General features: G+C 33.6%; 1 protein-coding gene across 1 annotated transcript in view; it reads right to left on the reverse strand.

Annotated features, from left to right (window-relative positions):
- The window catches only part of WWC3 (WWC family member 3), a 187,052-nt gene that overhangs the window by 92,138 nt on the left and 80,116 nt on the right, over positions 1–14,798 (reverse strand). The window contains exon 3 of the mRNA XM_051984543.1: positions 361–564. Within this exon, the coding sequence (XP_051840503.1) occupies positions 361–564 (204 nt within the window). The remainder of the gene's footprint in view (positions 1–360; positions 565–14,798) is intronic.

Consider the following 14,798-nt stretch of genomic DNA (forward strand, 5'->3'; position numbering starts at 1 on the left):
CAACCTCCAAGATTAAAGAACTCTTTCCTCCCCTCCCAAAAGGGGGGAGGAAGGGTAGCCCCATAAAATTATGTAAGTAAACAGAAACTTAACTATCATGCCTTCACTTTTGAATACATAGAGCCCAGCTACCCTAGACAGGTTATTATCAAGACCAATTATAAAGCAGTTTGGATCTAATGAATAATGATAAATGAAAAAACAATTCTGCTGCCTTTCAGAAATGGAATAAAAATTCTCCAGATTTACTAGTTCAAGTGGAACCTAAGCTCTTTAATTTGGAATTCTCTTGGTGACAATTTTTTAGAGAGATAACCTTTAGAGAAAGGTGTTTCCCTCAGAGGAAACATGTAAACTCACAGCTTGCATAAGAGCGACTGTCATCTTCACACATCTTGTGCAGTTGCTGGTATTCTTCTTGTGCTAGTTCAAAACGCTGCTGCTTAATTTGGTATATTTCTTTTTTGGCATTGAGAGCCTCCTGGGCTACAATTAGATATTCTTTCAACATCCGCTCCTGCTCCCTCCTCCATTGTTCTCTTGGATCCTCAATCTGGGTTAGTTCTGAAAGAGAAAGGACAATTAGTCACACAATAGTAAGACTTTTCTGGATGATAATAAAGATGCAATTAAACAGGTACTCATATGGAAACAAAATTTTACTATTACACAAAATAATCCAAGTGTTTAGATACTCCACATAGGGAATCTAAAGACTGCATTATTTTTCTGTTATGTAACTTTAGATAAGAATGCTATAATTGGGCAATATTACCAATTTAAATTTCATATGAAAACATAAAATCCATGCAGTCTATAAAAAAAAGCTCATTATGAGGATGAGGTCAAATAAATAAATCATTTTAAAAGTCTTCCTATTTCGTTCAATTATTTTTCTCACACATTATCTTATCATTGATATCTCTTCCTTGAGTACCTACAGATGATGATCCTTCCCAAAACTTTTGAGAAGACACTCAGTGTTATCAATAAAAGCTTATATTTTAATGAACTAACCAACAAACACCCACTATTAACTTTTACAATAAGTACCTTTTCCCTTCTTTCATAGTCAGATAAATAGATCTTAATCTTCTTTTGTAGTTAAGATTTTGTCAGGTATTAATATTAGATCATATTCTAACACTCCCACCATTCAATGAGAAAAGATTTAAGGAAGGAGTACAAAGTAAGATTTCCATTCTTACTGCCAGAATCCTAGGTCATGCTATATTACTTCAGTAGTCTTCCTGACTCCAGGTTCTTCCTGTCCTAATCCACCCTATATTCCATAGCCAGAGTAAACTTCTTAAAGTACTATTCAAATAAGATTACTTCCCAGTTGAAAAAAATTTTTAATAGCTCCCTATTGCCTAGGACATAAATTCAAAACTCTTAAAGCTAGCAATTTTAAATTGTTCATGATAGAGCATTAACTTACCAACCAAGTTTTATTTTTTCACTATTGCCAAATAGGAAGTTGATGCTCTTGCCAAAATAGATAGCTTTGAGATTACTTAAATAAGCACTATATTTCTCCAAATCTGTACCCTTATCGAAATAATTCTCTCTTCCTGGAATGTCTTTTCCTCACTGCCCTTACCTCTCAAAATATTACTCATTCTACTCAAATGTCACCATCTCAAAGATGTCTTCTTTGACAACATATTATACAATAATTGTTCCTTTTTTATATGAACTGACTAATCACAATTCCAAATAAATGATGAAGCATGCTTCCCAGCTCTTGAGAAAAGATGAAATGAAGGTACAAAATGAGATATACTTTTGAATAAAGCCAAAGTGGAAAACTGTTTTGCTTAAATCATAGGAGGAAAAAAAACACTCAATTTTAAAATTCATGAAAGAACAGGGAAAGCCCATCACAGTCAATATACAATCAAGATTTTGGGAGGTTTGGTTTTAAAAGATTCAAAAAAAGGATAGCATAGGAAAAAACTGTCAAGGAAATTAGCCCAAAGAGATAAAAAAATTCTTAAAAATTCAACTGTGAACACAGAAACAAATCTAAAAAAAAAGGGAAGGGAGAAGTTTTACAAAGAGAACAACATAGATGCTCAGGGAAAGAATCGGAGTCGAGTTAGGCTTTTAAAAGACATATACAAAAAAAAAATTGATAATGAAGAGAAAGTATGAATATGCAGCATATGATCTTATAAGTAGAGTTCTAGGTTTCAGAGGCTTTATAGTAACTCTCTCTATTTCTATAGTAGATCTCTCTATCTCAGCACAGGTGTGATGGTCTATAAGACATACACAGTCAGATACAGATACATGATTATTGCTTTTTTTTCTTATTAACAGAGGAGAATTCAGCAAGAAATTACAGCCATGTTAAAAAAAAATAACAAAATTAAAAAAAAAAAAGAGAGAGAGAGAGAAAGGAATCAAATTCAGCATGAACTGAGATTGATGTAGAGAGCTAACAACAAAATAAAACAATCCCCTCCCCTTCCCAAAAAAAAAAAGCTATCCTGAAAGAGCAAAGAATTAAAGAAGGAAATGGATCATTGGTTTGGGATGGATAGGTGAAAAGCAGAACTACTCAGATCTTATTTTGCTTCTGTTAGCTGTCAGTTTTTGAACTTAGAAGGATGGGGTCTCAGGGGCTGGTTAAGGAGGAATCGATATCCAAGAAAAGCAAGGAGGTAATAAAGTAGCACATATCTTTCCTTAAGAGTTAAATTAATGGATCAGCTAGGTGGTGCAATGGATAGAGCACCAGCCTTGAAGTCAGGAAGACCTGAGTTCAAATCTGGTCTCAGACACTTAACATTTCCTAGTGGTATGACCCTGGGCAGTTGCTTAACCCCGACTGCCTCAGCAAAAAAAAAAAAAAAAAAAAAAAAAAAAAAAAAAAAAAAGTTAAGTTTACCAGGTCCTACCAAAGAGCTTCCTAAAGTACTCATAGAATTATTATGCTCCAGGTCAGGAGAACAACAAGGTAACAAACTAGACATTTTCCTCATTCTTTAAAAAGCAAAAAAAAAAAAAAAAAATTAAAGAAAAATTGTTCAACAAATGAGGAGCAATTAAAGTTGCAGTTACAGGACAAAAAAGAGAAAGGTGTGACAAGTTAAAAATTTTTAAGAATTAACAGAAAGCAACAATTCTTAATAGGCTTACTTAGCACCTCCTTTCCACCATCATCAACAATGGAAGGAGAAACAAAACCGTGAGATAAGTTGGGATTCCCTACATCAGCAGAGATTTTGCCAGCATACTTCACTCCCTACAAGCCCTCATCTTGATGCAGAGTAACAGATATTAATTCTACCTATGCACAAGGGGGAAGGGAAGAAGAAAAAATATTACCTTCTGCCTTGAATGGTCCGCTAACACAGTCTGCAACATACTCTCCTGTCTTTCCTCAAAATAAACCAGATCTTGATTCAGAATAACTAGAGAAGGGAAGGGAATTAAAATCCAGCTACCTCCAATCCTGCCTGTTATGAAGCTACTTAAGGTAGAAAACTAAGGTTGGTGAGTCCTAAATCTTCCATAGTAGAAGAAGGCTGGTGAAAGCTTTGCAGTACAGACTTGGGACTGTATCCACAGCACAAGAAGAATAGCTAAATTGGTAATGGGTAAATAAAAGGAAAATAGGCTGAAACACCAAAGATTTTAGAAGGTTGAAAACTCAAAAACCCACCCTAAATATAAATCACCAGAGTGGGTTCCAAAGAGAATCTGGAAATAAAATAGGTAATAAATCCTCAAAACATTATATATTAAAATACAAAAGAAAGTAAATCAATGCTTGATAAAACACAGAATCCTGTGGAACATCAAGATGGTATTATGAACCCAAAACATATTCCACATTGGTTCGGGAAGGGAAATAAAATGCACAATACAAAGAAATTAGGAATGAAAATGCATATACTTATTGGAAGTAAAAGCTTCAATATAGTAATAAAAACTCAATTATCAGAAAATAATTGAATCCATTGTTGGGTTTCTCCAAAAAACAAATTTTTTTTTTTAAAAAGGTTAACCATATTGTAATACAAAAATACTGAAGGGAAAATCTAGCATAATAGAAGGAAAAGGCAATAACATTAAAGAACATATGTTCTATTTCCAAACCAAATCTTAAGCACAGAATATAGAGAAAATTTAAGCATTAAAGGTCTTTCGGAAGAATTTTTAAAGAAACAACCCAAATAAGGTAATAACAGAACTTAATATAAGAAAACTGTCTAAAACTTTAGACTACCAAAAAACACAGAAACAATTGAAAGAAACCATAGGTTTGTCTTCTGGACAGACAACAAAACCCCCAACACCCTATGCTTCAAACGCCAAGACACCACGGTTAAATTATCCAATGACAAAGTATCCAATTAATACTACAAATGACTAAGAAAAAAAACTCCAAATGTAAAGAAATGATATTTTAAAAATACAATATCCACTAGAAACCACACCAAAAAAAAAAAAAAAAAAAAAAAAAGAATGAAATAATAGTTTCTGAAAAGACGCCAGATCTTTAGTCCCTGCAAATCTGAGCCTAATCAGCAGTGCAAAAAATATAGATGTGTAACAAAAGGAGCCTTTGAGATGTTTGTGAAAAAAACAAAACTAAACAGATGTGAGCAAAATATTCATCAAGCCTTATGCCAAATAGCAGAGACATAAGATGAATAAGTATAATTACAAAGTATAGACGATGTCAAGAATAAATATTTCTAGATGTTTTAAAGTCTTTATTTTAAAAAAGAAAGAAAAAAGAATGATTTACCATGGGAGTGGGAAGAAGTAGTACTGAGAGATGTGTACTACTGTAGTGAAAGAACATTTAGTTGTGGTGAGAACTGGAGATCTCATAAATGTTTAACTAGAAGAAGAAAGAAAAATTGGTATAATGACAAACTACCTTTTCTGCCATAGACTTGAACCTATGTGGACAACAACATTCCATTAAAAAAAAAGTTACAATATATTATTAATTTATAAGAAATTATGAGCAGGGTGATTTCAGAAAAGCTTGGATGTTGAACTGATATTGAGTGAAGTAATTGTACACTTTTAACAAAATTATGTGATGATCAACTGTGATGGACTTGGCTCTTCTCAACAATGCAGTGATTCAAGGCAATTCCAATAGACTTGTAATTGAAAATGCCATCTACATCCAAAGAAAGAATTAGGGAGCTGAATGTGGATCACCTTTTTTTTTTGTTGTTGTTGTTGTTGTTTGTTTTTTGTGGCTTTTTCCCTTTTAGTCTGATTTTTTTTTTTTTTTGCACATGACAAATATGAAAATGTTTAAAAGCACTGAACATGTTTAACCTATATCAGATTATTTGCTGTCTTGAGGAGGGAAGAAGAGAGGGAGGGAGAAAAAACCCAGAACACAAAGTCTTACTACATAAATATTATTACGGCCAAAGAGCTACCAAACTGTGTATACCCTTTGATCTAGCAGTGTCTCTACTGAATCTGTTTCCCAAAGAGATCATAAAAAAGGGAAAAGGAGTCACATATGCAAAAATGCTTTTTGCAGACCTTTTTGTAGTGTGGATGCCCATCAGTTGGGGAATGGCTAAATAAGTTATGGTATATGAATGTAATGGAATATATTAGTATTCTATAAGAAATGATTAGCAGGATGATTTCAGAAAAGCCTGGACAGATTTACATGAGCTGATGCTAAGTGAAGCAAGTATTACCAAGAGAACACTATACAGAGCAACAAGAAGATAATATGATGATCAATCATGATGGATTTGGCTCTTTCAATATTGAGGTGATTCAGGACAATTCCAATAAATCTGTGATAGAGAGAGCCATCTGCATGCAGAGAGAGGACTGGGAGGCTGAATGTGGATCACGACATAGTATTTTCAACTTTTCTATTGTTGCTTGTTTGCTTTTTTCCTTTTTGATCTTATTTTTCTTATGCAGCATGATAAATGTGGAAATATGTACATGTATAACCTATTTTGGATTACTAGTTATCTAGGGGAGGGAGGAAATTTGGAACCCAAGGTTTGCAAGGCGAATGTTGAAAACTATCTTTATATATACTGGGGAAAATAAAATGCTACTGAGAAAAAGACTCTTCAAGAAAGGTAATTTGCAGTTAGAGGATAGGGAGGAGATATGTGAACTCACATGGGTTCTGAGGGATAAAATGGCATAGAAAATGGGAGAAAAATGATGGGGAAAATAAGGGATAGAGTGAGACAATAATTTGTTACATACGGCAAATTGCTGTTCAGTCATGTCTGACTCTTCCAATCAATCTATTTGGTTTTTTCTTTTGTTTTGGTTTGGTTTTTTGGCAGAGATACTGAAGTGGTTTGCCATTTCTTTCTCCAGTTCATTTTACAATTGAGTTAAAATGACTTTCCCAAGGCCATATATTAGTAAGTATCTGAGGCCAGATACAAAGTAAAAAAAGATGAGTCTTCCTACTCCAGGCTTGGCACCCTAGCCACTGTGTCATCTAGCTGCCCAGGATAATTTCTATCATAGCGTACTGCTTCTATCAGTATGACTTCCCTTTTAAATAAACATTTCTGAGAATGAAGGGCAAAAGAAAATAACCAATTTGACATTTGACAAATGGGATAGGAGAAAGAACTTGTGAGGAAAAAGTTACATTAAAATAGTTTAATTAAAATTAATTGTAGGGACAAAGTATTGACTCAAAAGAGGAAGAAAATTAAAACAAAAATATTTTTTAAAAAACTACAACAAGGAAACAAAAAATAAATCACCACTTTCAATGTCAATGAACTAAGCAATCCAATAAAACGAAAGAATTGGAAAGCTGGGTGGAAAAGTATGCATTTACACTGATGCTTGCAAGAAATATCTTGCATACAAGGATAGACTCAAAATAAGAGGTTGAAACAAAACTAACTACATCAGGAAAATTTTTGGACATGTTATCAAGCACAGAAAAAATCAAAATAAAAAACAAGGAAAATACATTCAAAGGAATCATATACAATGAGCCAATATTAAACATATATGTGCATCAAAAGGATTAGTACCTGAATTCATAAAGGAAAAATTAAGTAACTGAAAAGACATAGTAACACAATGAGAGTGGGGGAAAGAGGAATAAGCACTTATTTATATGGCATTTATTAATTGCCAGGCTCTGGGATAAGCCGTTGTAACATAAACTATGTCATTTGATCCTCACACCAACTCTTTGAGGTAGATACTATCATTATTCCCAATTTATAATTGAGGAAACTAAGGCAAAGAGAATTTAAGAAACTTGCTCAGGCTCACATAGCCAGTAAGTCTCTGAGGCCAGATTTGGATTCGAGGCCCATTTACTATGGCACCAGCTGTTTCTATAGGGGACTTTATTGTTTTTCTCTCAGAGCTGTACATCTCTAACAGAAAGATAAACAAATGGGGAAAATACAGAAAACAAACTATTAAAGAATATGGAGCTACAAGATTCATAGCACTTTCTGAATGGAAAATTAAAGAATATACTTTTTTTTTTTCTCATCACATAGCACTTTTACAAAAATAGACCACATATTAGGGCAAAGAGAAATAGAAAATAAAATTTTAAAAGCAGAATTAGTAAGCACATTCTTTACAGAACATAATACAAAAATAGTAATCAGTTCCAGGGGCACAAGCAAAGACACAGACCTAAATGCAGACTTAATAATGAAATTCTAAAACCTCTAAAAGGGCCAAAAGAATAAATCATAAGAAATAATTTGTGAGCAGATGAAACAAAATGAGATTACAAGACAACATACCAAAATTTCTGGGATGCAGATAAAGCAGTCCTCAGATGAAAAATTATATCCCTAAAAACATATATTAAGAAAATAGAAAAAGAGAGGATTAATGAAGTGAATACGCATTTGAAAATTGAAAGACAATAAATAAACCCAAAATAAGCACAAAAGAAGAAATCTTGAAAATTAGAGGAAAATGGATAAATTAAAACCCAAATAAAAACTATAGGATTGACAAATAAACCTAAAAGATGACCTACAAAATTAATTAACTTTTAGCCAAACTGATTAAAAAGGAACATCAAATTAATCCCCACCAAAAAATTAACTGAGTATAATTAGAATCAGAAGAAATAAAAAGCACGGCCAGTACCTACTAAATATAGTTATATACAAAGAAGCAGAATTTAAAAGAAATGGTGACTTATCCAGAAAAATATAAAACACTCAAATTAATAGGACACAAAAGAAAGATTTTAAGCAATGAATCTCAAAAAAAAGCAAATTAAACTAACTGTAAAGGAGGAGCTACCAAATATCCCCATGAACTTATAGGAGATTTCATCAAATTATTAGAGAATAAGTAATGCCTATACAAAACAAATTATTCACTAAAATGGAGGAAGAAAGCACTATACAAAACTTGGGGGTTTTTGTATGTGACAAATACAATCGTAGGGAAGGATGAGGCAAAGAAACAAAAACTATAGACTAATTTACTCATTTATTAAAATAATGGACAAACATTAAAAGCTTTTCCAATAAATATAGGTGCAAAGTAAGGATGCCTCATTTTTCTGCTACTTGATATAGTTCTTCAAGAGTTAACAAAAGAATAAAACAATAGAAATGAAAAGCATAAAGACAAAGGAGAGATAAAAACATTAATGTTTGCTGACGCTCTAATGATTTATTTAGAAAATCCCAAGAAATCATCAAAGAAACTGGTTAAAACTATTCAGAAGTTCCCTAAAGTTATTATCTGTAAACTTATATCAGCAAGCAACAACATTCCTATACAACAACATTAAAATCCAGGGGACAACAATTTTAAAAGTAGTGCTATACAAAACAACTACAAATTTCATTAATATTTAGGAATTAATCTAACAATGTACATTCAATGCATGATAAAATTATAGAAAAAGAAACAAAGAATGATTTAAATAACTGGAAGGATATTATTCACTGTTCATGGCTAGGTTAGACCAATATGATACTAAACAGATATTCTGACAAAACTAGACAAAATTTTTAAATTTTTTCACTTAGAGGAATAAATTAAAATGAAGGAATGAAAGGAAAATAGCACTACAAGGGCTCAAACTATATTATAAGCTATCAAAATCCACTTTCTACTGGTTAAAATACAAAAGTAGACTAATAGGGAAAGATGAGATAAGAAAAATTAAAATAATGAAGACAATAACACAGGGTTCAACATATACAAAGACAGAAATTACTTAAGGTGGGGAAAAACATCTATTTTACAAGAATTGCTGGGAAAATTAAAAAGTAGTTTGCAGGAATTGGCATTAGACTAAAATTTATACTTTATTCAAAACTGCTATCACTGGAGTGACAAAGACCATACTATTAGAAAATTAAAAGAAAAATGCAACTGTATATTTTTCACAGTTATGACTAGAGGGCAACTTCTTAACCAAACAAATGATAGAAGTAATTACAAAAGATAAAAGCAATAACTTCAATTACATTAATTTGAAAAGCTTTTATATGAACAAAATTAATGCTACAAAGATAAGAAATGAAGCAGCGAAGTGTGTGTGTGTGTGTGGGGGGGGAATCCTTGTATAAAATATCTCTGATAAAGGTATGATGTTTAGACTATATAGACAACTCATATGAAAAGGTGCTCCAAATCATTATTGATCACAGAAATACAAATTAAGATAATTCTGTGATACCACTACACTCAGATTGGCTAAGATGACAGGAAAAGATAATGACAAATGTTGGAGGGAATGTGGGAAAATTGGGACACTGATACATTGTTAGTGGAAATGTGAATGAATCCAACCATTCTGGAGAGCAATTTGGAACTATGCTCAAAAAGTTATCAAACTGTGCATACCCTTTGATCCAGCAGTGTTACTACTGGGCTTATATCCCAAAGAGATTTTAAAGAAGGGAAAGGGACCTGTATGTGCAAGAATGTTTGTGGCAGCCCTCTTTGTTATGGCCAGAAACTGGAAACTGAGTGGATGCCCATCAATTGGAGAATGGCTGAATAAGTTGTGGTATATGAATGTTATGGAATGCTATTGTTCTGTAAGAAATGACCAGCAGGATGATTTCAGAGAGGCCTGAAGAGACTTACATGAACTGATGCTAAGTGAAATGAGCAAAATCAGGAGATCATTATATACTTCAACAACAATACTATATGATAATCAATTCTGATGAATGTGGCTCTCTTCAACTATGAGATGATTCAAACCAATTCCAATTGTTCAGTAATGAGGAGAATCATCTACACCCAGAGAGAGAACTAAGGGAAATGAGTGTGGACAGCATAGCATTTCCACTCTTTGTGTTATTGTTTGCTTGCATTTTGTTTTCTTCTCAGGTTTTTTTTTTTTACCTTCTTTTTAGATCCGATTTGTCTTGTGCAGCAAGATAACTGTATAAATATATACACATATATTGTATTTAACATATATTTTAACATATTTAACATGTATTTAAACTACCTGCCATCTGGGATGGAGGGTGGGGGGAAAGAGGGGAAAAGTGGGAACAGAAGGTTTTGCAAGGGTCAATGTTGAAAAATTACCCATGCATGTGTTTTGTAAATAAAAAGCTATAATAATAATAATAATAACAACAATAAAAAAGAATATGTAGACAACTAAAATAAATGTGAACAACCAAAAGCTATTTCCTAGTAGATGAACAGTGAAAAAATATTAAAAGTTTTCAACAAAAGAACAACAAATTAATAATAATTATATGAAAGAATCTATCAATCACTAACATAAGAAAAATACAAACCAAAATAATCCTGGGGTTTCACTTCATACTCCAAAACTGTCAAAGACAAAAGATCCTAATAGTCAATGTGGGAGAAGTTGTAGAAAGAGAAGCCTATTAATGCATTGTTACTGAAGCTGTGAATTTTTCCAATCATTCTATAAAGCAATTTATGTGAACAAAGTGGCTAAATTTTCTGTATCCTTTGCCCCAGAGATTCTACTCTGCACCTACCCCAAGATGAAAGTCAAGGAAAAAAAGAAAAGGTTTATCTCTTTCTTTATCTATCAATCTAAATTTATATCGGTACTTTTCCTTGTAATTGAACTACAAAGTATATTACTTTCTATTAAGAAAAGGCTAAATAATTGCAGTACATGAATGTCATGGAATATATATACACCCATACTGTATATTTCTTCTTTTTTTTTTATACTGTATATTTCTATAAGAAACAATGACTATGATCAATAAGGAGAAGTATGGAAAGGCTTAAAACTAAAGTAAAATGAACCAGGAAAACTACATACATAAATGGCTACAACAATCTAAATTGAAAGAATAATAAAAACAAATGAAACTGAACATGAAATTATAATGAACAAACCTGGCCCCAAAGAAGAGATAAGAAGATATCTCCTGAAGCATTTCTGAAGAGGTAGGAAAACTGCATATGTTTCAATATATTGATTGGTTTTGCTGACTTTTTTTTTTTTAACTAAAAAAATAACACCTTACCACAAGTGATAGTTAAGAGGGAAGAGGGAAAAGAGTGGGAACAGTAGGTACATTAAATAAAATCAAAATACATCAGTAAAATGTACTTTTTTAAAGAGCTAGGAGGTACAACAACTGAGCTTTGGAAAATTTAGAAAAGTTGTTATAGAGCCTTAGCAGTGCACCTGACTGATTTCTAATAAATTCTAGAAGGTGTTATCAAAAGGATTGTTTGTGAATATCTAGAAAAGAAAAACCACCAAAAGCTTCGTCAATGGGAGTCCATTAAGGGATGCTCTAGACACAGTTTAGTTAGATTTCAGTGAATCATTTGACAAAGTCTCCCATGTGCTTTGTATTTTCGTGGTACAGTCCTCTTCTACGCTATTATATTTATGAAAGTGCTCAATTATTTGGTGTGTGTTAAGTTTAGATGTAAAAGTAAAGAAAAGAAATCTTTTATGTTGTTGATATGCACAAAATAAAAGAAATTTCAGTGAGTCACAGATAGCAAACTCATGTAATATTTAGGTGATATAAGGCTACAATATATAACTAAGATATATGACAGATTCAGGATCTGAAAAGATAACTGATAGATTAGAGAATTTGCAAATTTGCATTGGGAGAGGGAGTGTCCTCCTTGGGAGTCAACTATTAATGAAAAAACTACACGTTGTGCAAAAACAGAAAAAGTGATAAACGTGCTCAAAAAATCAATTTCACAAGTACAAAACAAGAGAGTTCTAAATAAAAGGTAATTTATTTCACCAAAATTTGGGGGTTTTAGCAGAATGAAAATTCATCATAAATTAACAGAACAACATGGAAACCAGTTAAGTAAATGCATTATTATCCTCAACTGCACTGGGATAGGCACAGTATTCTGAACCAGATTATCCTATTGTATTTTGCTCTAGGTCAGATCATTTCTGCCTTTGGCATCACATTAAGTACTTTGGGGGAGCTAGAGGTCAATAAAGTCTAGGGCCTGGAGACTTAGTCTGTGATTCTAGGCAAGTCCCTTAATCCTATTTGCCTCAATTTCCTCATCTATAAAATGAACTGGAGAAAGAAATGGCAAATCACTCTAATAATATCTTTGCCAAGAAAACCCTAAATGGAGTCATGAAAAGTCAGATGTGACTAAAAATAACTGAACAATTGAACACCTCATCGCAGGACTGGAAACTATGCCTTACTGCAGTAAAAGGAATCAGAATGATTAAAATTTGCAGAAGGACAATTTAAAAGAAGACACACAGAGAGGTATTATCAGCAATGTCTCCTAACTCCTTTTTTTCTGATTTACTAATCTATTCACCAGGCAACTTTGTCTGCAATTTTATCTCCTGAGTGGACTTATCCATCACGATGGAAATGCTCTGTGCTACAATGATTAGTCCCAATTCTCATGCCTCATCTCTCAATCTCCACCTCAGGAGAGCATATCAGTCAGACCTTCCATTTCTTGCTGAATGTGTCCCCTGAGGGCAGGCAGCAAGAGACCAAATTTGGCTGGGCTGATTTCTATCAGAGCCAGCATATGGCAGTTGCCATATCCTATTAACCCCCTGATCTCCAAATAACCTCCAGTACAAAGAGGATCAAACTTCCAATTGACCTCATGCCTTCCAAGTCTTCTTATGCCTATTCCTTAAGGAAAGAGGAATAGAAAGTCAGTGAGGAACAGGGTTTCCTTTCCAGCTGTGAACATTCAGCTTTCCTCTCCAGCTAAGCTCTTTGTTACCAAATCTCTAGCCTTAAGAGAGAAGAAATGTAATAGAATGAGGAGTTCCATATGACAATATGCCTTCCATCTCTTGCTGCAATTGTCTCCAGTCCTATCTCCAATCTTCCCAAAAAAAAAAAAAAAAAAAAAAAAATCCCCAATGATGAACATTCTCACACCCAGTTACACTCATAACATCTCAGTGATTCTGAACCCCTAGACATCATCATCTAAACTCAAATTTTTATCTTGTTCTGATTTCTTATTCCCATCCTCCTCAACTCCACCTCAAAATTCTAACCACATATCACCTACCCGTTCCACTGTGCCCTCTGGAATGCCTGTTTCATAAGTAACAAACTTCCCTTCATCTTAAATCTTTTCCTCTCCTACTATTGTCCATCTACTAGCTATTACTGAAACCTGATGACACCATTTCCCTGGCCAACCTTCCCAGTACTGGCTTACCATTACTCATTCTTCTCAACTCAATGGTTAAGACAAGGGAATTGGACTATTCCTTGCTCCCCATTGCCACTTCAGTTTCTCTCCCTACTTTCAATACCAAGTAATTTCTCCTTCTTTGAAATTCATGCAATTAATCTTTATCACCCTATTAAAACCCTAGCAGCTACTGTCTACAAACTTCAAGATCACTTTTCTTCTTTCCTTAATGAATCTGGCACATGGTTCACAATTTTTTCTCTCCTCTTCAATTCCTTTCTTCCTACTAAGTGGTTCAGCACTCAAACTGACTCTCCCTCAAACACCCTAACCACTCAATTCCTCCACCCCACCCCAGTCACAATCAAAGATGGTCATATCCTTGATCTTGACATCACCCACAAATATATCACACCTCCATGCTTAAGAATCATCTAATCACTCCAATTGAGCCCTGCAAAGCCTTAGCCTTAGATCACTCCCACCCCTACTCCCCCCAAAACTGCCTAATACAAGAAGTTCTACCACTATCCTCCTCTTTAAGCTTCTCTGATCTAGGCCATAAATGCTGGATCCTGGTACCTAATCTGACTAAGGGCTTGGCCTGAAATATTCATCAATTTAATTATATAACCACAGAATAAGGTAATTTTTAGCAGCTAAGTAGAACAGTGGATAGAGCACTGAGACCAGAAACAAGATCCAATTCAGATACTTGCTGTTCAATCCTGGACAAGTAACTTAACCTATGTTTGACTTGGTTTCCTCAACTATAAAATAAGGATAATAATAGCACCTACTTCATAAAGTTGTTATCAGAATTAAATGAGGAAATATTTGTCAGGTGCTTAGCACAGTACCTAAGCATGAAGTAGATATTAGATAAACACATTTCCTCCTTTCCCTGGTGAGAGTATTATAGTTGTCAATAAATTACTATTTCTTTTCCAGTAAACCTGAAATCTCCAAACATTTGATGTGAGAAATATAATTGCTCTACCTATACAAGTGCTGAAGAGGGTAGAGAAAAATTACACACTTTGGGTCCATTAAAAATTATGGCCATGGCTTTGCTGTTACTTTCCTTTGGGTCAGCCCACTACAGCATTCTGCCTCATGGTGTTTTTTCCTATCCCCTTCCCCCAAGCTACATGATATCTCCC

Source organism: Antechinus flavipes, chromosome 3 (assembly GCF_016432865.1).
Source record: "Antechinus flavipes isolate AdamAnt ecotype Samford, QLD, Australia chromosome 3, AdamAnt_v2, whole genome shotgun sequence".
Lineage (NCBI taxonomy): Eukaryota > Metazoa > Chordata > Mammalia > Dasyuromorphia > Dasyuridae > Antechinus > Antechinus flavipes.